General features: G+C 45.9%; 1 protein-coding gene across 2 annotated transcripts in view; it reads right to left on the bottom strand.

Annotated features, from left to right (window-relative positions):
* Positions 1–10,814, bottom strand: part of IDNK (IDNK gluconokinase) — a 102,121-nt gene extending 91,307 nt beyond the window's left edge. For both annotated transcript variants that reach the window (XR_012751654.1, XM_075340372.1), the window contains exons 1-2: positions 10,701–10,814; positions 1,431–1,461 (exon numbers count right to left, since the gene is read on the bottom strand). Coding sequence is in view for 1 of the 2 variants with exons in the window: in XM_075340372.1 (XP_075196487.1) it covers positions 1,431–1,461; positions 10,701–10,738 (69 nt within the window). In the remaining variant the exon portion in view is untranslated. The remainder of the gene's footprint in view (positions 1–1,430; positions 1,462–10,700) is intronic.
* Positions 10,815–26,882: the final 16,068 nt, after the last annotated feature.

The raw sequence follows: 26,882 nt of genomic DNA, 5'->3' as shown, positions 1-26,882 counted from the left end.
GCGGCAGAGACAGGAGGGCTGGAGAAGGTGAGTTAATGTTTTGTTTTTTTTTCACTGACATGTTTGTTTTCTCCGGCGCGTGTCACACGGGACCGCATCCACACTACACCCGTGTGGTACGGGTGCGGGCCGTGTGACACCCGTGCTGCCGGAGAAAACACTGACATGTCAGCGCTTTCAAAATCGCACACACGTACAAACGCACACGGACACACGTTCCGTGTGGTTTTACGTGTGTGTGCCTGCTACCATAGGGTAGCATTGCTTAACGTGTCTCCGTGCCGCCGGTACGTGAAAAAAATGCCAAACACGTACCGGAGGCACGGATGTGTGGCGCTAGCCTTAAAAAAAAAAGCACAGTTGGCATGAGATTCCTATAAATTCCATCCACTTTGCTGAAACTGTAAGGGCTCGGTTCCACTTACGATTTGCACGGACGAGTGCAATCCGATAAATCATCGGACTGCACTCGCACCAGTACAAAACTATGGGGCAGTGGCCATCTGCGATCAATTTCTCATGCCATATTGGCATGCGGAATGAATCGCAGCATGCTGCGTTTGGCAGCGAGTCTCGGCTCACACACCCCCATACAAGTCTATGGGAGTGTGTGAAACATCACACTGCACTCACATGTCATCCGACTGCAGTGAAATGTATGCAGAGACCAGCAGCGGAGGAGATGGGGAAAAAGTTCTCCCTCCTTCTTCTCCACAGCTGTGACCCGATCACAAGATCAGATCACAGTGGCATGATCCTCGGCTGACGATCGCAGCAGAGGGTCATTAGCATATTGCTTCCAATGCTTTCGCATCAGAAGCTATGTGCAAGTGAAACCCTAAGGCTATGTGTCCACGGGAGAATGTTGCTGCGGATTTTTCTGCATGAAAATCCGCGGCTTTCCCGCAAAATCCGCACCTTTTCAAAGGTGCGGATTTACCGCGGATTTACCGCGGAATTGCCGCAGATTTTGGTGCGGATTTTTTTTTTTCCACAATTCTGAAGCCAAAATCCGGATCAAAATCCGCAACAATAATTGACATGTTGCAGATTTTTCCGAATCAAAATCCGCACCAAATCCGCCGCGGAAAAATCCGCAGCATGGGCACAGCATTTCCAAAAAGCCATAGAAATGGCTGGGAAGTGCCGCTGCTGCAGATTTTCGGAAAATCCGCGGCTTTTCCGTGAGAAATCCGCGGCAAAATCCGCGCATTTTCCGCAGCGCGGGCACATAGCCCAAAAAAAAAGGTATTTTTTTTAAATTAAGATTTCTATACCTTTATAGGTAGACAATTTAAAAAAGAAAACATACTGAACCAAGAGCTAAAAGCATGAACCACAGGCAAACTATGTATGCGCTACTGGTGGTGTATGGGGGTTATTAAGTAAGTAAGGTTATAAATTATTTTACAATATGGCAATACACATACCTGATCTGCCAGTAGAGATCCTACTTCTGTTCTGTACAAAGACAGAATTAACAGATTAAAACACGTCTCAAAATATGCACATTATGGATCGATAAAAAGAAAGTGAGAAAAAGTTTACATCAGTTTACATTGGCTGTTTTTTGTTGTTTTTATACTTTGTTCAAACCTTATTTTTGTGTATATTCAGGGCATGCATCTGAAAAGGTTTCTGCTATACAACCAGTAAATGACCCTAGGGACAGAGGTGCACAATCTTTTCTGATTCAAGGGCAACATTTCATTCTTAACCATTCCCAAAGGCCGCAAAAAAAACCTCTCACTCAAATAATAATCAGTTTAATTTATATAGCACCATAATATTGTGCAGCCCTTTGTAATTAAGAGGGTACATGTACAAACGATATAAGACATCTCTTTGTCAGGTTTTTTTCAGACGCAGGGGCATAACGATCGTGATTGCAAAGATCACGACCGGAGGTACAGAGAGCCCACCAACCCCAGCGCCTATATCAACTGCATGTGCATCCGATGAGTTTTTACCACAATGTGGTACATATATACTAGGATGGGGGACATATATGCCAAGATGGGGAACATACAGTATATACCAGGATAGTCCCAGAATGAGGTACAGTATGTACCAAGATGGGGGACATATATACCTGAAAGAAGCACGAGATGGGGACATAAATACCAGGATGGGGGACATATATACCAGGATTGAAGACATACAGTATATACCAAGATGTTGGACATATAAACCATAGTGAGGGACATATATACCAGGATGGGGACATACTATATATATATTAGGATGGGCCCAGGATGGGGGACATGTACTGTATACATATGGGGGACATGTATACCAGGATGGGGGACATATACAGTATACTAGGATGGGCCCACAATGGGAGACAAAAATATACTAGGATGGTGAACAAATATACCTAACAGATGCCCATGATAAGGAACTTAGGTACTATATAATGGGGTGGAAGGGCAACATGTGTCTTTATAGGATTTAGAAAGCTACAAGGTGCCATACATCTCATCTAACCAACATGCGGAGGGGGTGGTAATGAGGGGGGGCTAAGCCAAATCTTGCACCGGGAACTCTACTTATACCACTATTCAGATGTTAATAATTTTCCTGGTATGCAAAAAACAGTCTGATTTTTTTTCTGTGTTTTGGATCAGATTTTCATAGGTTGCAAACGTTCTCCTATCCATTATACTATTAAAAATGGACCGCAAACAAATAACAGTGTGTGCTGTCAGTGATTTTGTTTTTTCACAGACCCACAAACAAGGCCGCAAACTTGGATATGTACGTGTTCTGAGAAAAACATGGATAGAACACGTACATGAAAAACGGATGTCTAAATGAGGCCTAATACATAAATCAACAAGTCAAACAAAAGAAGTGATGTCCTGCTCGAAAGCTTACAAAACATGAAAGGTCATATTCACATTCTTAGTATTTCACCTCAGTGTTTGCAGGCAAAACGTGGAGTGGGACAATCAGAGGAAAAGTATAATAGACACACAGCACCACTTCTGTATTTATCACCCACTTCTGGTTTTGTCTTACAAATACTGAGGTAAAAACTCACCAATTACTTAACATGTGCACATGTCGTCATCATCGTTAAAAGCCTATGCTATAAATGTCTGATAGGTGAGAATCCTGGCATTAGAATCTGCATCTGTGATGCCCTAGCCTATCAGGTCATCACAGGGTATTGTGTAATCTGCCCTTCTGGACAGTATCCGCATCCTCCTTGGTTACAGATCCCTGTTCTTTGGCCAGTTGAAACCCTAGGAACACTTTGCACCACACCCATCAGACACACCACTGGGGGGCCTGAAGGGAATAGGGCCGCCCATTTGGAGGGTTGGTAGGGGAAAGTGAAAAGTGAGAGGAGAAATGAAAAGGGAATGGAAGGAGTAGGAGTGTGGAATGGTGACTCTCAGAGGGACAGGTCACCGGTTTGAAGCAGGGCTCCTGAAGATTACTAGGTGGCAGACGTTGGTCTGGGCCTGGTAGGAGCTGGAAACCCGGTCGCAGGGGATCGTGTCAAGGGGCACGGATTGCCAAGGAGAGCAGCCGGCAGCCTTGAGCCCTCTCCAGGCAGGGGCCAGGGCACGACGGGGTATGCGGACCCTAGGACGGGAAGTAGCTTCAAGCGTCCTGGTAATTTACCCGACGGGGGTGAAGTCTTTAAGATTCATCCCTCACCCGCTCCAAAATTGGGGTACTAGCGCAACGAGGGGATAGGGCTTTCACACACATAGTCCAGAAAATCCCAAGCGTGAACCCTGAGAGCAAGCTCACTCCGTCGGCCATACAGGTGAGTGGGACCCGATTAGTTCCAAACTATAGGGTCCACATAGTGAACAAGGTGCCATGGAAAAGGCCACAGGCTAACAAGCAACACCAATGACACGGATCCAAGCGTGCTCCCTCCTTGCTGCAGCGGTGCTCAGAATTCTGGTTTACAAGCTGTCAGTGTCAGTATTCTTGGACTGAGTGAGTACGCAGAAATCCCTTTCCTCCCCAACGGAACCACCTTCACTGCCATCAACGGGCCCCCAGGGCAAAACCCCCTACCCACGGAGGGGTTAAACACCTTGCTGCCATACCACTACCACCGGGTTACCCCAACAGCAGCGGTGGTACTCCATCTTACCATGCACCATGGGTGGTGTCATGAACTTCCAAATCCCATGTACATATTCCCCCTCTTCACTTCGAGTGTCCGCGCGACCCCCCTCCCGGGTCCGGAGACCCCTCGAGCCACCACAGTTCTGGATCCGAGCGGCTCGGCCGCTGACACGGAAGCGGTACACCTCAAAAAACCTGGCATCACGAACAGGATACGAGCAGGACCCACTTACCTGGGTGACGTGCACCTTAAAAGATGAAAACTGCGAGTCAACAGTCCTTTTCCCGCCAATTCCGCCATTTCGCGCCAAAACGCTGTCTTCTCTGAGAAATCGCGTGAAGCCTAAGCCCCACCCTTCGTCTTGCGTGTGAGGCCGGAACCGGAAGTTCTGAGAGGGCCACAGCGCGCGAAAGAGTGCTGAGAAAAGACCGAGGGGGCATGCTGGAATGTAATCCCAGCGGAAGTGGAACAGGGACGCTAGAACTCTGCCATAACGTTCCTGGACGACGCAGTGGCAAGATGGCGGAGCGAGACTGGTCCCCAGAATGTGCTGTCCCTGGGACCGCGACATGGATAGAGGAAGAGACGGAGCAGCTGTGCAGGAGAATATGGACGCAGTTCCTGTTTACACGGAACCACTGGAGGGAAGAGATGAGGAGCCTGGCGATGGCGGTGCGAGCCCATGAGATGGAAGTCCCACGTGAAGAGAGGGTAAGCGGTTACCCAGTCCCTACTGATTGCCCAAATCTGGCCACAGTGGCTGAGGGATCTGGGCCGCCCCTGCTCGCGGTGAGCACTCCATCGTCATCTACCCCGTCCTTAGCGGACGCCGAGCTACCCACACCAATCCCGGCAGCGGAACCTTCGGTGCCTTTACAAGAAGCCCCAGCTGTGGAGATTCTAACCACGACCCTCATTCCAGTCACGACAGTGGTCATCAAGACACCGGCCAGACCAGACCCCGCCGCCTCACCAGGCCCGTCCTCAGAGGCGGAGCACCCAGACCCTGCAACCCCAGCTGCGGAGCAGTCAGTTTTTCAGTTTTCAGCCACGGAAGCGAACCAAGAAGTCCACCTGTTCCGCTACCGCGAGGCATCCTGATGTCTCTTGGGGCCGCCAGAGTCCAAATAAAGCCAGAGCCAGATAGGGAGCTGAAGTCGGACGCTGATGCCCCTACTGGGAACGACACCAGCAACAGATGATGCCAGCGATGACAACGCAAAAACAACAACGGCAAGAGATGCTTGCCCGAGCCAGGAAAGAGAAGGAGTATCTAAGGAAGGCTACATTCTGTGTCCGTGGGCCGCGGCACAGAGGGTACGTCAGATGGGTTAACCCAGAGAAAGGATGGGGTTTCCTCTGGGAAGCAGATCTCTCAGAAGATGTGTTTGTCACTCGGAGAGATATTGAGCAACATCTCCCGACTGGCCATCCAGGCCGCAACCTGGAGGTCGGAGAAGTGGTCAATTACATCCGGCATTGGTGTGAACAGGGCTGGTACGCCCTAGATGTGAAGCGGCTCGCTATGTTTGATGAGCGAATAGTAGCCGCCGCCGCCGTCGACTACCAGCCTCCCAGTGAGCAGCACTGAGTTGAAAAATGTTATAATGCCAATAGTTTTACAAAGCCATAGAACTGTTAGGTATCGGTGCTTTCGTTTATTGTTTTTCACAGTTTGTTATTTTTCATATAGATATCAGCAAATTAAAGTTTGAGTAAATAATTGAAAATGAACGAAGAAGTTACCTGATTAACAACCAAATTCCTTTGCAGTGTGTACAATCGGTACATGGACGCCGTTATATTTTATAAGTATATATAAGTAAATATGGACCATGGTCACAGGACTGGCGTGACCAGCATGAACTTGTGTATTGTACATAGTTGCACCTCCTGTGCCAACCAGAGTCATCTAAAGACAACAATTGGGACCTTAATCTGGTCACGGACACGCGAATAGGTTTCCAGGGGGTCAGGTTGTTTGGGTGGCGGGTTATTGAGTCCGGTATATTGGGACTGGATTGTCGCAGGAAGGGGCTGCAATGGAGTAGGTTGAGCCTCCGTTACCACAAAAACCGGTAGCGTCCCACTGTAGGACGGTGAACTCTTAAAGTTTAGTAATGTTTAAGTAAAGTGCCTCCCCTGTGTGGGATGAACCTGGTTAATAAAATCTTGCTAATCTTTACTTTACCTTTTTTCTACAGTTAAAACAAAATAAACCTCTGGTGTCCTGTAGCTCGGGGACGAGCTACGTTTAACCAAGGGGGAATGTGACGCCCTAGCCTATCAAGTCGTCATAGGATATTGTGCAACCTGCCCTTCTGCACAGTATCCACATCCTCCTTGGTTACGGATCCCTGTTCTTTGGTGTTGCTAAGATCAGAGCCAGTCGAAACCCTAGGAACACTTTGCACCACACCCACTAGACACACCATTGGGGGGCCTGAAGGGAATAGGGCCGCCCACTTTGGGGGTTGGTAGGGGAAAGTGAAAAGTGAGAGGAGAAGTGAAAAAGGAGTGGAAGGAATAGGAGTGCGGAGTGGTGACTCTCAGAGGGAGAGGTCACCGGTTTGGAGCAGGGCTCCTGAAGACTACTAGGTGGCAGACGTTGGTCTGGGCCTGGTAGGAGCTGGAACCCTGGTCGCAGGGGATCGTGTCAAGGGGCATGGATTGCCAAGGAGGGCAGCCGGCGGCCTTGAGCCATCTCTGGGCAGGGGCCAGGCACGACGGGGTACGCGGACCCTAGGACGGGAAGTAGCTTCAAGCGTCCTGGTAATTTACCCGACGGGGGTGAAGATTCATCCCTCACCTGCTCCAAAATTGGGGTACTAGCGCAACGAGGGGATAGGACTTTCCCACACAAAGTCCAGAAAATCCCAAGTGTGAACCCTGAGAGCAATCTAACCCCGTTAGCCATACAGGTGAGCGGGACCCAATTAGTTCCACACTATAGGGTCCACACAGTGAACAAGGTGCCATGGAAAAGGCCACAGGCTAACAAGCAACACCAAGGACACAGATCCAAGCGTGCTCCCTCCTTGCTGCAGCGGTGCTCAGAATTCTGGTTTACAAGCTGTCGGTGTCAGTATTCTTGGACTAAGTGAGTACGTAGAAATCCCTTTACTCCCCAACGGCACCCCCTTCACTGCCATCACTGGGCCCCCGGGGCAAAACCCCCTACCCACGGAGGGGTTAAACACCTTGCTGCCATACACTGCCACCGGGCTCCCCCAACAGCAGCGGTGGTACTCCATCTTACCATGCACCGTGGGTGGTGTCATGAACTTCCAAATGCCCTGTACATATTCCCCCTCTTCACTTCGAGTGTCCGCACGACCCCTCTCCTGGGTCCGGAGACCAATCGAGCCACCGCGGTTCTGGATCCGAGCGGCTCGGACGCTGACACGGGGGCGGTACACATCTACTGGGAGAATTGGGGTTCCCTTCTTCCCTTGGAAGTAGGATATGACTAAATGTGGCTCTCTCCATTAAAGTGGTTAACTGTTCTACAGTCACTCTATATGCAGAAGACGAATCACGACAGTGTGGTGAGAACAGTGTTGAGATTCCACTGTATTACTTCATGTATGCAATTTGATACTTGTGGTCACATGCAGACTAGACTTTTGTACTTCTAAAATTCACACTTTTACAATTTTATTCTAATGAGACAAGCCATGTGAGACTAGTCTGCACATAACTGCGAGTACAGTGGGCGAATGGCATACCGAGGTTACGTGACCATCCATCCAATGCAGTGAATACAGGTGACTGCAGACTTTTCTTCTGAGATCAGACAACCCCTTTTAGGCTATGTGCGCATGCTGCGGATTTACTGCGGAATTTGCCACGGATTTGCTGCAGAAAATGTGTCTAACATTGCTGCAGTCATTCCCCAGCAAATTCTTTGGGTTTTAAAAAATGCTGTGTGCATACTGCGTTTTTTTTATACCCGCGGATTTATACGCGGATTTTCCGCTGTGGAATTAATGAGTATGTCACTTCTTTTCTGCAGGTGCCTGCGGTTTTTGCCATAGATAATGGTAAAAATCCGCAGTGACTAACTTGTGGAAAATCCTCGGTAAATCCGCAGTCAAACCGCGGTAAAACCGCATGCGGATTTCGTTGCGGTTTTGGTGTGGTTTTTACCGTGGGTGCGGGATTCTTTAAGAGGGTCCGGATTTTCCTTAAGAAAAAGTCACTTTCTAGTGCACACATGGCCTAAAGACTTCACAGCTACAATGAGGAAAGCAGCATACATAGATGTCCACCTTTTAGGCTATGTGCGCACTTTGCGTTTTTACCTGCGTTTCCGCAGCATTTTGAACTGCAGCTTTTTAATGCCAAAAGGCATGCGTTTTGATTTTCCAGCAAAGTCTATGGGAAATGGGGATTTCTTGTACGCACTTTGCTGTTAAAAACGCAGCGTTTAATTTGCATATTTTTGGGCAAAAACTCAGCGTTTAAAGAAGCAGCATGTCAATTGTTATTGCCATTTGGGCTGCGTTTTGCTAACATTGAAGTCAATGAGAAGTTTTACATGCTTTTTTGATGCTGAAAACATGCGTTTAGGACCAATTAATTGCATTTGTTTTTGGCAAAATATTAATAGCATGATATGTCCCTTTACACATACACATAATCCAACAATTATTTTTAAGAAAATCCATAAATAAATGAAATTTTATGCATAATTATTATCACTAACTTATAATTTTAATTAAAAAAAGCCAATTTTTGATTGATAATAATTTTGATATTTGTTATAATTTTTTTCCGTTTTTTTCATAGTGTTTGAATGTTTAAACTTTATTTAGTAGTGTCTTTGTATTCAAAACGCATCAGACTTTAAGCAATGAAAAAGCATGTAAATTGCGCTAAAAACGCAGCAAAAAACGCAGTAAATACGCACGTGTATTTATCGCGTTTTTGTGGTCAAAACCAAATTTGGCAAAAACCATTTCTGCCAGAGGATGCGTTTAGAACTGCAACTACCTCGACGCAAAGTGCGCACATAGCCTTATATACTCTGCAGTGCATCCTTAGTACTTACCGTCTGTGACCATGGTTATGAGCAGTACCCCTCTTTCTCAGATAGAAACTTCAATCAATTCAATCAAGGAGCCACAGACCGGATCTTAGAAGGCCACAATGAGGGGCAACAAGGTGTGGCCCACATACTACGGAGATGGGCACTCTCACCTTAAGGCCTCTGTCACACGTTCGTGCCTCCGGTACGTATTCGGCAGTTTTTTCACGTACCGGAGACACGTACACACGTGGACATATGATTTCAGAATTGTTTGGACACACAAGTATTTTGGAATACGTTCCGTTCCGTACTTACGTGTGTCCGTGATTTTCTCACGCTGACATGTCCACGTATTCTCCGGCAGCACGGGTGTCACACAGCCCGCACCCGTACCACACGGATGTAGTGTGGATGCGGTCCCGTGTGACACGCGCCAGAGAAACATGTGTCATTATTTTAAAATAAAAAAAACACATACTCAGCTCCACCAGCCCTGCAGAATCTTCCGCTGCAAACAATTGCTGCCGCCGCCGCTCGTTGTGAGTGTGTTATGGAGGTGGGCGTGCTGTCACAGGCTCTAATCTCAGCCCCTCCGCTCGGCCAGAAGCAGCATCAGTGGGGAGTGGGCGGGGCTGGAGATGAAGATCAGAACCCTGGACAGCAGTGAAGACCACGTGAGTATGCAAATTACCGGTTCTCCGTGTGTTATCACGGATAGCACACATAGAACACACGTGGCCCGCACGTACCAGAGACATGTACTTACCAAACGCAACACGCAGGGAAAATATGTGTCTCCACGTGAGTGTGGCAGAGGCCTAAGGTATACTGGACATGAAGTAATCTTTTGGGTTAAGTTTGGGTGGTATATGTTGCCATCTCTTTTCCACTGTGTAGAATATAATACTTGTCAATGATCTTACGTATATATGTCATACAGTTACCTCAAGACCCATCTCTTCTGACAAGCCTACAACCTACAATAGCCCTCAGTCCAGCTACCACTGCGCAACCAGCTCTGTCCTCACCTATTGTACCATCGCCCATTCCCTGTAGACTGTGAGCCCTCGCGGGCAGGGTCCTCTCTCCTCCTATACCAGTCTGTTTTGTACTGTTAATGATTGTTATACGTATACCCTCTTTCACTTGTAAAGCGCCATGGAATAAATGGCGCTATAATAGTAAATAATAATAATAATACAGTTGCAAACCATGAAGCAAATATACTGTCCATAAAGAGAGTTTTACGGTGATTTACAGTAAATTAAACAGACGTTTTGGTCTATGAGAAATGATAAAAGTATAACAAAGACACTGTATGTATGGAATCATACGGTAATACTGTCCTCCTGCATATCCCAGCCTCACTGTGCTCTACTCCCAGGCCACACTATGAACCTTCCCCTAAACACGAGAGGTGCCTCCTCCCAGAGTACACATGGGTGTAGCCTTTGTCCTCCTCTTGTCATCAGAACAAAACAGGATTTGCAGTGTCAGATGTCTGCGTAACCTTTTCATTACCGGTGTAATAGTAGTATTAACAGCTGATGTATATAATGAGAATGTACCTACTTCCCAGATCCGCTCACTCCCATTACCACGACTATCATAACTTCTTAGGATCTAGTTGCCACCAGGAAGAGACACTGTAATCCCTTCCTCCACTCCTGCGGCTGAATACTGAGAACTGCGAGATGACAGGGAAGTAGAAAACACGTAATCCAGTCACCATTGCTTAGCCATTCCCCTCCTGCTCTGCTATTTGTTCTCATCAGGTAATCAATATGTCAATTAATAAAGCATTAAACATGAATGGAAGGAATCTAGCTCGCGATGTAATGTACAATGCAAGGCATCAACCGAGAATCGCTAACATTTTACTGGACAAAGTGACTTGTATCATGTCACACAACACAAAAAACAAGATCCACTCATCAGTGTAAAGGAACAGAACTCTATGATTTTCATAAACAGGTATAATTTACTTCATATATATATATATATATATATATATATATATATATACTAGAAGGTGGCCCGATTCTAACGCATCGGGTATTCTAGAATTTATTGTGTAGTTAATGTATGATTTTTGTTATATATATATAGATGTTGTGTGTAGTTGCCAGTGTTTGTGTAGGGCGCTGTAAATGTTCTGGGTGTTGTCTGGGTGGGTGGTGGTGAGAGCGGTGTTGTTTGTGTGTTGCGTTGTGCGTTGCATTGTTTGTGGAGCGCTGTGTGTCTGTAGCGTTGTGTGTGTGTGGTGCTGTGGGTGGGTGTGTGTAGGCATGTGTGTGTGGGTGTGTGTGTGGGGTGCGTGTGTGTGTTTTGGGGGGAGGTATGTTTTGTGCAACGTGTGTGTTGCGCGGTATGTGCATATATTTGTGTGTGCCGCGGTGTTTGTGTGTTGTGTGTGTGCGGCGTTGTCTGTGTGTGTGTGGGTGTCTGTGTAGGGCGGTGTTTGTGGTTCCCAGTGTGTGTGTGGTGTGTTCTGCGGTGCGTGTGTGGCGGTGTGTGTGTGTTTTGAAGGGAGGTGTGCACCCCCCATCGTTGTCCACCCCCCATGCTGCACCCCCCATCGTGCTCCTTCCCCCATGCTGCGCATCCCCCATCGTGCTCCATCCCCCATGCTGCGCACCCCCCATCGTGCTCCATCCCCAATGCTGCGCACCCCCATCGTGCTCCATCCCCCATGCTGTGCACCCCCCATCGTGTTTCATCCCCCCATTCTGGGCATCCCCCATCGTGGTCTACCCCCCATCATGCTCCATCCCCCATGCTGCACTCCCCATCGTGCTCCAACCCCCATGCTGCGCACCCCCCATCGTGCTCCATCCCCCATGCTGCACCCCCCATCGTGCTCCATCCCCCATGCTGCGCACCCCCATCGTGTTTCATCCCCCCATTCTGGGCACCCCCCATCGTGGTCCATCCCCCATGCTGCACCCCCCATAGTGCTCCATCCCCCATGCTGCACCCCCCATCGTGCTCCATCCCTCATGCTGCACCCCCCATCGTGCTCCATCCCCCATGCTGCGCACCCCCCATCGTGTTTCATCCCCCCATTCTGGGCACCCCCCCATCGTGGTCCATCCCCCATGCTGCACCCCCCATCGTGCTCCATCCCCCATGCTGCACCCCCCATCATGCTCCATCCCCCATGCTGCACCCCCCATCGTGCTCCATCCCCCATGCTGCACCCCCCATCGTGCTCCATCCCCCATGCTGCGCAACCACCATCGTGCTCCATCCCCCATGCTGCGCACCCCCCATCGTGTTTCATCCCCCCATTCTGGGCTCCCCCCCATTGTGGTCCATCCCCCATGCTGCACCCCCCATCGTGCTCCATCCCCCATGCTGCACCCCCCATCGTGCTCCATCCCCCATGCTGCCCTCCCCATCGTGCTCCATCCCCCATGCTGCGAACCGCTCAGAGAGGAGTATAATAGGAGGATTATAATAGGAATATAATGGGAGGAGTAGTCCTGGGGAAAGAGGAGTATAATGGGAGGAGTTGTCCTGGGGGGGAGGTGTACAGGTGCCCAACGTGTGCGGGGGGCGTGGCCGAGCGGGCAAAGTGTGAGGGGGCGTGGCTGAGCGGGCATAGTGTGAGGGGGCGTGACCTAGCAGGCATAGTGTGAGGGGGCGTGGCATAGCGGGCATCGCGTGTGGGGGCGTGGCCTAGCGAGCATCGCATGCGGGGCGTGGCCTAGCGGGCATCGCATGCGGGGGGCGTGGCCTAGCGGGCATCGTGTGCGGGGGGCGGGCCTGGCCAAATTGTTAATCAATCCGAGCCGAGCGGCCAATCCATGTGGAGGGGCGGGGCCAGGCCGAGCCCAGCAGCCAATCCGACGGTTGTCACTGTAAGGACACTGTCACAGTGACACAATGTCACGGTGACACAATTTTGGAGCAAGACAGACAGACAGACAGAATAAGGCAATTATATATATAGATATATATATATATATACAGTACAGCCCAAAAGCTTGGACACACCTTCTCATTCAAAGAGTTTTCTTTATTTTCATGAAATTGTAGATTCACACTGAAGGCATCAAAACTATGAATTAACACATGTGGAATGAAATACCACAAAAAAGAAATACCACAAAAAAGAAATACAAAAAAGTGTGAAACACCTGAAAATATGTCTTATATTCTAGGTTCTTCAAAATAGCCACTTTTTGCTTTGATTACTGCTTTGCGCTCTCTTGGCATTCTCTTGATGAGCTTCAAAAAGTAGTCACCGGAAATGGTTTTCGCTTCACAGGTTTGCCCTGTCAGGTTTAACAAGTGGGATTTCTTGCCTTATAAGGGGGGTTGGGACCATCAGTTGTGTTGTGCAGAAGTCTGGTGGATACACAGCTGATAGTCCTACTGAATAGACTGTTAGAATTTGTATTATGGCAAGAAAAAAGCAGCTAAGTAAAGAAAAATGAGTGGCCATCATTACTTTAAGAAAGGAAGGTCAGTCAGTCTGAAAAATTGGGAAGGCTTTGAAAGTGTCCCAAAGTGCAATGGCAAAAACCATCAAACGCTACAAAGACACTGGCTCACATGACGACCGCCCCAGGAAAGGAAGACCAAGAGTCACCTCTGCTGCGAAGGATAAGTTTATCCGAGTCACCAGCCTCAGAAATCACAGGTTAACAGCAGCTCAGATTAGAGACCAGGTCAATGCCACACAGAGTTCTAGCAGCAGACACATCTCTAGAACAACTGTTAAGAGAAGACTTTGTGCAGCAGGCCTTCATGGTAAAATAGCTGCTAGGAAACCACTGCTAAGGACAGACAACAAGCAGAATGACTTGTTTGGGCTAAAAAACACAAGGAATGGACATTAGACCAGTGGAAATCTGTGCTTTGGTCTGATGAGTCCAAATTTGAGATATTTGGATCCAATCACCGTGTCTTTGTGCGACACAGAAAAGGTGAACGGATGGACTCTACATGGCTGGTTCCCACCGTGAAGCATGGAGGAGGAGGTTTGATGGTGTGGGGTCATCATAAGTTTGTACTCCCATAGTCTCCTATCTCTCTTTTCCAGGAAAAAAGGATGGATCTACCTGTGGCCAAACATTTTTGTAACTCAGACCACAGCATTGTGGACATGAAATTGCTGGCATTGAAAGAAGTAAAATATAGAGATAGCAGCGCGGTATGTGAGCGAATGTCATAGACTTCGAGAAAGAGAACTATGATAAGCCATGGACTTCCATAGCCCCCCATCCCAGATGTGGTCCCCCAATCCCCACCCTGGATATGCCCCATCCACCGTTACCACAGTCCCCACCGTGGATATGCCCCATCATAAGCCATGGACTTCCATAGCCCCCATCCTAGAAGTGCCCCCACAGTCCCCACCCTGGATGTGCCCCATCCATCCTTCCTACAATCCCCACCCACCATCCCCACAGCCCCAGGCCCTAATGTACACTTGCTTTGGCAAAACTAATTTATATTTGGTCCTGCCAATAAAGCTTATTTGATTTGATTTGATTTGATTTGATTTGAATATATCTTTGTACCGTGTTAGCCAGTAGAGATAAAAAAATTGTTTAAAAGAACAGAGAGTCCTCAGTGGTTGATACCTTTTAATGGCTAACTGAAAAGATGGTAATAATTGCAAGCTTTCGAGACTACTCAGGTCTCTTCATCAGGCATGGCATTGAAAGGAAATTTCAAGTCCCAGAGAGATAGGAGACTATGGGAGTACAAACTTATGATGACCTTTGACACATTCAGAGTAGGAATGAATGTGTCTCATGGATTCATGTCTTTTTACATCAGTTAAAAGATGTGCTCCTCTGACCATCCGAGCGTGTCACAGCCCGGACCAGACCCTTATCAAAGGACAATAAAACTTTCACACTGAACTGCAGAAAAATTTATGGCCACAACAGTTTGCCCCCCCCTGCCATCGAGATAGTTCTGTTTTATATAACTTTTTTTTTTTTTTTTTTTTTTACTGCACTATTCTAAGTCCTGTTGTGTATAAATATGTGACTCTTCAGATTTTGTGTTATACCATGCCTGATGAAGAGACCTGAGTAGTCTCGAAAGCTTGCAATTATTACCATCTTTTCAGTTAGCCATTAAAAGGTATCAACCACTGAGGACTCTCAGTTCTTTTAAACAATTTTTTTATCTCTACTGGCTAACACGGTACAAAGATATATTTTACTTGCATAAATACAGTAAATATTTTTGGGTTGTGGAATGAATTGTCTGCGTTTTCATTATTTTCTATGGGAAAATTTGCTTTGATATAAGAGTAACTTGGTTTAAGAGCACACTCCATGAACGAATTATACTTGTAATCCAAGGTTCCACTGTACATAAAACAAAGGAGTCAAGAATATTAGACTGTCATTTTATTATTGAGGAAAAATATTGAATTTCGGATCCTAGTCTATCCATGCGAGCACTCTCTTGTGTCTCCCATGCTTCCTACAGGTCACAGATCCATTAAACGTAATTTTCGGCATTGGAATCCTACAGTTGAGTTTTTCCAGCCACTGGGTAGCACCCCATTGCTTATTTGTGCTCTATTCAAACAATTTATTTTGATATTATTTTAAGTGTAGACTTTATATAGGGTATCATGACCCCATAAGTCAAGACATACATGTCATCTCTTACCATGCTGTTAGGGCTCAGCAATACTTTTGGAAAGCACCCAAATCACTTGTCATATGGACCTGCTTTCCTTCACAATATAAGTATATTACTGTGGCTACTCTCTAGGCATTGAGATAATAGTTTTCAAAATCGACCTGCTATTTCTATTAACAGGCATCACTGGGTATTGGTTTGTTGGTTTGGACACAGTCTTGCGCTGTTCACCTAGTTATTTGGCAGTGAAATGCATTTTTCACAATTTGTAGTGGATGCCCAGTTCAAGTCAAAAGAACTTGAAAACTCATCTGTTCAGAAACGCCTATAACCTTCAATGACCTCACTGCTTCACCACCACCGTGCGGAGCTGCTGCCCCACCACCGTGCGGAGCTGCCGCACCACCACCGTGCGGAGCTGCCGCCCAACCACCGTGCGGAGCTGCTGCCCCACCACCGTGCGGAGCTGCCGCCTAACCTACACCCCACCTACTGTCTCCTCCCCAAAATCCTATAGAATGTAAGCCCGCAAGGGCAGGGCCCACTTCCCTATGTACCAGTCTATCTATTGTAACTTATATATGTATTCTGTATGTAACCCCCTTCTCATGTAGAGCACCATGGAATCAATGGTGCTCTATAAATAAATAAATAATAATAATAATAATAATAATAATAATAATAATAATAAAAAGTCTTTCTCTGGTACTGAACTTTTATTAGAGATTTTTGTACAATGTTATTATAGACGTATACACATTAATTATATTATGTATACAAGTCGTTATACAACTAATAACTCTTTCATTGATTAAATCCTTATTTTAAGTTATTAATGACTATGAAGATTTAGACAATGTTATACTCACATATTGTAGAAGAAAAATTGTCTTTATCTATGATGTGCCTAATGAACTCACTTCTGTTATATCTGCACTCAAGGTAGTTTTTACTGTCATTTCTCACATCATTTTATAAGTGAAAAAAATTGGTGACCAGATGTTTCAGGTAATTGACATTTTCAAGGGAATTAGATTACAAGGTTGCCATTCCCTGAGTTACAGGTTTATGACGCTAGTGCTGACAGATGCAGGTGGGACGACTGGTACAGACAGGATGGCAGATAAGGGCAGGCACGGATGGTATGGCTGATACTGACAGGTACAGATGGCATGGCAGATACTGACAAGTATAGGACACTGGTACTTACAGTGGGCAGTGGACAAACAGAGAAACAACAAAGAGCCAGCACCAATGTGCACTAAGGCATCAAATATTCCAAACTGCATTATAAAAATTTTTTTTGAGATTTTTGGCAAAAAATTGCAATTTCTTGAGCTGCTTCGCCACGTCACGGCAAATCTCATTTGAAGCAGTCCTACACTAAAATATTTTTATAAAATGTGCCATGCGGCCTCACATATAAATAGCAGAACTGCTCTCAGCAGCACTCACCTGGTCTATTGCAGTCCCGTACCCATGACTGAGTCATGGCTGTGGGCGGGACAGGTCCAAGCAAATGCTGCATGAAGTATATATAGCCTGTGGACAAAGCCTGATGACCCAATGTGAACAGTCACCAAACGCCAAAATCTATACAGATGGAATACATCCCAAATTGGGGTGCATAGCAAGGTGGAGGTCAACCACCGACCAATTCAACAAAGAAACAACAAAGAGCCAGCACCAATGTGCACTAAGGCATCAAATATTCCAAACTGCATTATAAAAATTTTTTTGAGATTTTTGGCATTTGCTTGGACCTGTCCCGCCCACAGCCATGACTCAGTCATGGGTACGGGACTGCAATAGACCAGGTGAGTGCTGCTGAGAGCAGTTCTGCTATTTATATGTGAGGCCGCATGGCACATTTTATAAAAATATTTAGTGTAGGACTGCTTCAAATGAGATTTGCCGTGACGTGGCGAAGCAGCTCAAGAAATTGCAATTTTTTGCCAAAAATCTCAAAAAAAATTTTTATAATGCAGTTTGGAATATTTGATGCCTTAGTGCACATTGGTGCTGGCTCTTTGTTGTTTCTTTGTTGAATTGGTCGGTGGTTGACCTCCACCTTGCTATGCACCCCAATTTGGGATGTATTCCATCTGTATAGATTTTGGCGTTTGGTGACTGTTCACATTGGGTCATCAGGCTTTGTCCACAGGATATATATATACTTCATGCAGCATTTGCTTGGACCTGTCCCGCCCACAGCCATGACTCAGTCATGGGTACGGGACTGCAATAGACCAGGTGAGTGCTGCTGAGAGCAGTTCTGCTATTTATATGTGAGGCCGCATGGCACATTTTATAAAAATATTTAGTGTAGGACTGCTTCAAATGAGATTTGCCGTGACGTGGCGAAGCAGCTCAAGAAATTGCAATTTTTTGCCAAAAATCTCAAAAAAAATTTTTATAATGCAGTTTGGAATATTTGATGCCTTAGTGCACATTGGTGCTGGCTCTTTGTTGTTTCTTTGTTGAATTGGTCGGTGGCTGACCTCCACCTTGCTATGCACCCCAATTTGGGATGTATTCCATCTGTATAGATTTTGGCGTTTGGTGACTGTTCACATTGGGTCATCAGGCTTTGTCCACAGGATATATATATACTTCATGCAGCATTTGCTTGGACCTGTCCCGCCCACAGCCATGACTCAGTCATGGGTACGGGACTGCAATAGACCAGGTGAGTGCTGCTGAGAGCAGTTCTGCTATTTATATGTGAGGCCGCATGGCACATTTTATAAAAATATTTAGTGTAGGACTGCTTCAAATGAGATTTGCCGTGACGTGGCGAAGCAGCTCAAGAAATTGCAATTTTTTGCCAAAAATCTCAAAAAAATTTTTTATAATGCAGTTTGGAATATTTGATGCCTTAGTGCACATTGGTGCTGGCTCTTTGTTGTTTCTTTGTTGAATTGGTCGGTGGTTGACCTCCACCTTGCTATGCACCCCAATTTGGGATGTATTCCATCTGTATAGATTTTGGCGTTTGGTGACTGTTCACATTGGGTCATCAGGCTTTGTCCACAGGATATATATATACTTCATGCAGCATTTGCTTGGACCTGTCCCGCCCACAGCCATGACTCAGTCATGGGTACGGGACTGCAATAGACCAGGTGAGTGCTGCTGAGAGCAGTTCTGCTATTTATATGTGAGGCCGCATGGCACATTTTATAAAAATATTTAGTGTAGGACTGCTTCAAATGAGATTTGCCGTGACGTGGCGAAGCAGCTCAAGAAATTGCAATTTTTTGCCAAAAATCTCAAAAAAAAATTTTATAATGCAGTTTGGAATATTTGATGCCTTAGTGCACATTGGTGCTGGCTCTTTGTTGTTTCTTTGTTGAATTGGTCGGTGGTTGACCTCCACCTTGCTATGCACCCCAATTTGGGATGTATTCCATCTGTATAGATTTTGGCGTTTGGTGACTGTTCACATTGGGTCATCAGGCTTTGTCCACAGGATATATATATACTTCATGCAGCATTTGCTTGGACCTGTCCCGCCCACAGCCATGACTCAGTCATGGGTACGGGACTGCAATAGACCAGGTGAGTGCTGCTGAGAGCAGTTCTGCTATTTATATGTGAGGCCGCATGGCACATTTTATAAAAATATTTAGTGTAGGACTGCTTCAAATGAGATTTGCCGTGACGTGGCGAAGCAGCTCAAGAAATTGCAATTTTTTGCCAAAAATCTCAAAAAAAAATTTTATAATGCAGTTTGGAATATTTGATGCCTTAGTGCACATTGGTGCTGGCTCTTTGTTGTTTCTTTGTTGAATTGGTCGGTGGTTGACCTCCACCTTGCTATGCACCCCAATTTGGGATGTATTCCATCTGTATAGATTTTGGCGTTTGGTGACTGTTCACATTGGGTCATCAGGCTTTGTCCACAGGATATATATATACTTCATGCAGCATTTGCTTGGACCTGTCCCGCCCACAGCCATGACTCAGTCATGGGTACGGGACTGCAATAGACCAGGTGAGTGCTGCTGAGAGCAGTTCTGCTATTTATATGTGAGGCCGCATGGCACATTTTATAAAAATATTTAGTGTAGGACTGCTTCAAATGAGATTTGCCGTGACGTGGCGAAGCAGCTCAAGAAATTGCAATTTTTTGCCAAAAATCTCAAAAAAAAATTTTATAATGCAGTTTGGAATATTTGATGCCTTAGTGCACATTGGTGCTGGCTCTTTGTTGTTTCTTTGTTGAATTGGTCGGTGGTTGACCTCCACCTTGCTATGCACCCCAATTTGGGATGTATTCCATCTGTATAGATTTTGGCGTTTGGTGACTGTTCACATTGGGTCATCAGGCTTTGTCCACAGGATATATATATACTTCATGCAGCATTTGCTTGGACCTGTCCCGCCCACAGCCATGACTCAGTCATGGGTACGGGACTGCAATAGACCAGGTGAGTGCTGCTGAGAGCAGTTCTGCTATTTATATGTGAGGCCGCATGGCACATTTTATAAAAATATTTAGTGTAGGACTGCTTCAAATGAGATTTGCCGTGACGTGGCGAAGCAGCTCAAGAAATTGCAATTTTTTGCCAAAAATCTCAAAAAAAATTTTTATAATGCAGTTTGGAATATTTGATGCCTTAGTGCACATTGGTGCTGGCTCTTTGTTGTTTCTTTGTTGAATTGGTCGGTGGTTGACCTCCACCTTGCTATGCACCCCAATTTGGGATGTATTCCATCTGTATAGATTTTGGCGTTTGGTGACTGTTCACATTGGGTCATCAGGCTTTGTCCACAGGATATATATATACTTCATGCAGCATTTGCTTGGACCTGTCCCGCCCACAGCCATGACTCAGTCATGGGTACGGGACTGCAATAGACCAGGTGAGTGCTGCTGAGAGCAGTTCTGCTATTTATATGTGAGGCCGCATGGCACATTTTATAAAAATATTTAGTGTAGGACTGCTTCAAATGAGATTTGCCGTGACGTGGCGAAGCAGCTCAAGAAATTGCAATTTTTTGCCAAAAATCTCAAAAAAATTTTTTATAATGCAGTTTGGAATATTTGATGCCTTAGTGCACATTGGTGCTGGCTCTTTGTTGTTTCTTTGTTGAATTGGTCGGTGGTTGACCTCCACCTTGCTATGCACCCCAATTTGGGATGTATTCCATCTGTATAGATTTTGGCGTTTGGTGACTGTTCACATTGGGTCATCAGGCTTTGTCCACAGGATATATATATACTTCATGCAGCATTTGCTTGGACCTGTCCCGCCCACAGCCATGACTCAGTCATGGGTACGGGACTGCAATAGACCAGGTGAGTGCTGCTGAGAGCAGTTCTGTTATTTATATGTGAGGCCGCATGGCACATTTTATAAAAATATTTAGTGTAGGACTGCTTCAAATGAGATTTGCCGTGACGTGGCGAAGCAGCTCAAGAAATTGCAATTTTTTGCCAAAAATCTCAAAAAAAATTTTTATAATGCAGTTTGGAATATTTGATGCCTTAGTGCACATTGGTGCTGGCTCTTTGTTGTTTCTTTGTTGAATTGGTCGGTGGTTGACCTCCACCTTGCTATGCACCCCAATTTGGGATGTATTCCATCTGTATAGATTTTGGCGTTTGGTGACTGTTCACATTGGGTCATCAGGCTTTGTCCACAGGATATATATATACTTCATGCAGCATTTGCTTGGACCTGTCCCTCCCACAGCCATGACTCAGTCATGGGTACGGGACTGCAATAGACCAGGTGAGTGCTGCTGAGAGCAGTTCTGCTATTTATATGTGAGGCCGCATGGCACATTTTATAAAAATATTTAGTGTAGGACTGCTTCAAATGAGATTTGCCGTGACGTGGCGAAGCAGCTCAAGAAATTGCAATTTTTTGCCAAAAATCTCAAAAAAAATTTTTATAATGCAGTTTGGAATATTTGATGCCTTAGTGCACATTGGTGCTGGCTCTTTGTTGTTTCTTAGTGGACAAACAGAACCTGACAACTAGCTAGTGAGATGGACATTAGCTGATTAACTGACCATGTTGCTCAGGCACCTCTCCTAGTAGAAGGGTGCCTTAAATACCTAGTGATTTAGAACCACAGGCTGAGAGGCACTTTCGTGTAAAAGGGTGCTGGCCCTTTAAGAGCAGGGAAGGTACACGCTCTTAATGCACTCTCAAGAGACTTGAGCAGCATGTGAAGGCCCTGGGAACAGGAGGCAGCAGAGACCCAAGTGGAGGACAGCGGGGAGGTAGAGCGCAGACTGGCTGCAGTGCTGAGTGAGTCAGCATCCCTGCTCAAGAGAGGCAGAGCAGTGCAGCGATGCTAGCACTACAGTACCCCCTTCCCCCCATTCCTCACGCCCCTTCTTCACCAGGCCTGAAGAAATTTTCTTTTCTTCTCCAGAATGATGTCTTTGGAGTGTATGGGTGAAGAAAAGGCCAGTGGTAGGTGTAGGTCGGATAGTCGTTGCTTGACAGGCTATTTCCTGGCCCATGAATGGCAGACAGAACTGATTTCCAGAGCTAATATCTCAGAGGATTTAGGAACACATTGAGATTCTTCTCACCCATCATTGAAGTCAACTGTAGCAGGGCGACAGGTAGGAAGCAGAACCGAATGACTAAATGATACGTTTATAAGACATGGACAGATGAGCACTGACCAAACACATTTTGTGACAATTCTGCCCTCAACGGAGCACATCCCCAGATGGCTAGGCCAGAACTGGCTCGAGAGTATGGAGACAAGGCAGGCCCAGGAGAAGCAGGCAGGACAGGTTGGGAAGCAGCAGTAAGGAGATCCTCTCCAAATGTGAAATTTTCACGCGTATTGCCACAGGTGCAGAAACAAAGCATAGGGATTCAGACAAGAGTACTCCATTGACAGACGACACCAACAAGGGAGTTTGGAGGCATCGGATGGGAATCTGGTACCAATCTACTACAGTCAGTTGAATGAAGTTCCCAGCAGATTTGGAACCAAGGTGGGCCATCTCAGAGAACTGAATTCCTCCATATAATACAGACACAGACAGGGTCAATGAAAAAGAGAGACTGTTTTCGCTGAGAGAGGTTCCTCCTACCAACCCAAAGCAAGAGGGTCCTGGCCTCACAGGACAAGCATGGATATAGTGTTCTTCTCCTCCATAGTAGAAACACAGACCCATGGCTCTGTGATATTCCCGCCATTGCTCGGACATTTTGATGCAATCACCCAGCCTCGGTTTAGTAGCTGGAAAGGGTACTAGAAACTCGGAAACCGGATGTCTCTGGAAGGTTGGAACCAGACGCATAGGCTTCCTTTCACATGATTCCTCCTTGGAACATTCCTGGAACCTGCGTTCAAAACGGGTAGGGAATGAAATGAGATCATCCAACGTAACAGGAATATCATGGCTAGCCAATTCACCCTTAATCCTCCCTGATAGACTTTTCCAAAAGGTGGCCACCAGCACCTGATTATTCCATCCCAGCTCTGAGGAGAGAGTGCGAAACTGAACCACATACTAACACAGTCTGCACTCCTTGACACTACAGAGGAGATGACGTAGCAGAAGCAACATAGTCCGGCTCATCGAAAACTTTCCTGAAGACCTCTAGGAAGTCAGCAGTTACTGGGTCACTTCTCTCCCACAGGGGATTGACCCAGGGGAGAGCCTCCTCACCATCATCAACATTAGGAAAGTCACTTTGGCCCGGTCAGAAGAAAACTGGTGGGAGAAAAGTCTTAGAATCCTGTATATACAGTTAGGTCCAGAAATATTTGGACAGTGACACAAGTTTTGTTATTTTAGCTGTTTACAAAAACATGTTCAGAAATACAATTATATATATAATATGGGCTGAAAGTGCACACTCCCAGCTGCAATATGAGAGTTTTCACATCCAAATCGGAGAAAGGGTTTAGGAATCATAGCTCTGTAATGCATAGCCTCCTTTTTTTCAAGGGACCAAAAGTAATTGGACAAGGGACTCTAAGGGCTGCAATTAACTCTGAAGGCGTCTCCCTCATTAACCTGTAATCAATGAAGTAGTTAAAAGGTCTGGGGTTGATTACAGGTGTGTGGTTTTGCATTTGGAAGCTGTTGCTGTGACCAGACAACATGCGGTCTAAGGAACTCTCAATTGAGGTGAAGCAGAACATCCTGAGGCTGAAAAAAAAGAAAAAATCCATCAGAGAGATAGCAGACATGCTTGGAGTAGCAAAATCAACAGTCGGGTACATTCTGAGAAAAAAGGAATTGACTGGTGAGCTTGGGAACTCAAAAAGGCCTGGGCGTCCACGGATGACAACAGTGGTGGATGATCGCCGTATACTTTCTTTGGTGAAGAAGAACCCGTTCACAACATCAACTGAAGTCCAGAACACTCTCAGTGAAGTAGGTGTATCTGTCTCTAAGTCAACTGTAAAGAGAAGACTCCATGAAAGTAAATACAAAGGGTTCACATCTAGATGCAAACCATTCATCAATTCCAAAAATAGACAGGCCAGAGTTAAATTTGCTGAAAAACACCTCATGAAGCCAGCTCAGTTCTGGAAAAGTATTCTATGGACAGATGAGACAAAGATCAACCTGTACCAGAATGATGGGAAGAAAAAAGTTTGGAGAAGAAAGGGAACGGCACATGATCCAAGGCACACCACATCCTCTGTAAAACATGGTGGAGGCAACGTGATGGCATGGGCATGCATGGCTTTCAATGGCACTGGGTCACTTGTGTTTATTGATGACATAACAGCAGACAAGAGTAGCCGGATGAATTCTGAAGTGTACCGGGATATACTTTCAGCCCAGATTCAGCCAAATGCCGCAAAGTTGATCGGACGGCGCTTCATAGTACAGATGGACAATGACCCAAAGCATACAGCCAAAGCTACCCAGGAGTTCATGAGTGCTAAAAAGTGGAACATTCTGCAATGGCCAAGTCAATCACCAGATCTTAACCCAATTGAGCATGCATTTCACTTGCTCAAATCCAGACTTAAGACGGAAAGACGCACAAACAAGCAAGACCTGAAGGCTGCGGCTGTAAAGGTCTGGCAAAGCATTAAGAAGGAGGAAATCCAGCGTTTGGTGATGTCCATGGGTTCCAGACTTAAGGCAGTGATTGCCTCCAAAGGATTCGCAACAAAATATTGAAAATAAAAATATTTTGTTTGGGTTTGGTTTGTTTGTCCAATTACTTTTGACCTCCTAAAATGTGGAGTGTTTGTAAAGAAATGTGTACAATTCCTACAATTTCTATCAGATATTTTTGTTCAAACCTTCAAATTAAACGTTACAATCTGCACTTGAAATCTGTTGTAGAGGTTTCATTTCAAATCCAATGAGGTGGCATGCAGAGCCCAACTCGCGAAAATTGTGTCACTGTCCAAATATTTCTGGACCTATCTGTAAGAGCCTACTGGTGTTGGCAGCAGCTTATAAGGGACAAATCTGGTGTCAGGTTCCCTTAAAGAAAGATTTCTCAAAGGTTTTATGGACTAACAAGATGAGAGTGACTCTTGATAGCCCAGATGGATGGGCCTGTGGCTGGATCAGTATTGGGCACAGACCTCTACTTTGACTCAGACATCAGCAAGGTGGAGGTGGGGTACTGGTATAGGTTAGTATTATTAAAGATGAACTAGTTGGACCTTTTTGGATTGAAGATTGACTCAAAATCAACTTCCAAACTGACGGCTTGTTTTCAGAAGACATTTTCTTCAAACAATGGCAAGAAAAAGTGCATCTTTCAAGAAAACCATGATTTTTAAGCAGGAAAATTCTTTATTAAATGAATTGAAGTCCTCCACTACTTGTCTGACAGTAAAGCGGGCTTTACACGCAGCGACATCGCTAACGAGATGTCGTTGGGGTCACGGAATTCGTGACGCACATCTGGCCTCGTTAGCGCTGTCGTTGCATGTGACACGTACGAACGACCAAAAATGCTCACCTTATCGTTGATTGTTGTCCGGTCGTTGTAATCTCGATTATCGTTGCTGCTTTTGCACGCAGATTGTTCATCATTCCTGAGGCAGCACATATTGCTACGTGTGACACCCCGGGAATGACGAACAACAGCTTACCTGCGTCCTCCGGCAACGAGGTGGGCATGTCTTTCTTTCGGCTACTCTCCGCCCCTCCGCTTCTATTGGTTGCCTGCCACAGCGACGTCGCAGGGAAGGTAAGTCCGTGTGATGGGGCCTAACGATATTGTGCGTCACGGGCAGCGATTTGCCCGTGACGCATAACTGACGGGGGCGGATGCGATCGGCAGCGACATCGCTAGTGATGTCGCTGTGTGTAAAGCCTGCTTAAAGGGCTTCAAGATGAAAGAATAATGACATGCTCCTTCCTCACCTCACCTAAATCCAATTGAGAACTTGTGGGCTCTTCTTAAATGGCATATTTACAGTGAAGGAAGAGAATCACCTCTCTGAACAGTGTCTGAAGGCTGTGTTTGGTGCTTCCCAAAATGTTGATAGTCAACAGATTAGGAAACTGACAGACTCCATGTATGACTGTTACTGAAAAAAAGGGCGGCGATATTTGTCACTGAGATTTTTCTGAAATGTTTATTTATACATTCTGAGGTGTTTGATTATTATTCTCACTTTAACAGATGAAAATGAACAACTGAAAATGGAAAATGTATGTTTTTTATTTAGTTACATAATAATTCTGCAAACCAATAATTCTGCACACATACAGTATACTGTATATTTTCCCAAATAATATAAACCTAACTTTTACTTTGTCAAATGTTAAGATTTTAGCTTTAATAACTTTACGAATTGACCGACAGTTGTTCAATAATAAAATGAATTACGAAACTACAAATTGACACCGGACTTGACCTTTCACTGATCCGGGATCGGCTGGAGCCTATCGTGGCAGAGAACGTTACCTCGGGCAGCGCCTGAAAAACTTGTGAGTAAAAACACTTGGAACTGCAGCCCCTACCTCTGCCTCTCCTTTACCGGTGCCAACGGAGACTACCACTACCCCCGCCATCCTCCCCGGGGTAATCTCGCTCCGCCTGCTGGGAGTGAAGCCATCTCAGCTGCAACCAACAACTTGCACGGAGAGAAACCCTGCAGCGGCAGCCCCCATCCCTGGCCGCGTACCACAGGTGGCGTCAAGATCTTCTAATAGACTTT

This window comes from Anomaloglossus baeobatrachus, chromosome 1, assembly GCF_048569485.1.
Source record: "Anomaloglossus baeobatrachus isolate aAnoBae1 chromosome 1, aAnoBae1.hap1, whole genome shotgun sequence".
Classification (NCBI taxonomy): Eukaryota; Metazoa; Chordata; class Amphibia; order Anura; family Aromobatidae; genus Anomaloglossus; species Anomaloglossus baeobatrachus.
Note: the sequence above shows the minus strand (reverse complement) of the source record. Positions and strands in the feature narration are given on the sequence as shown.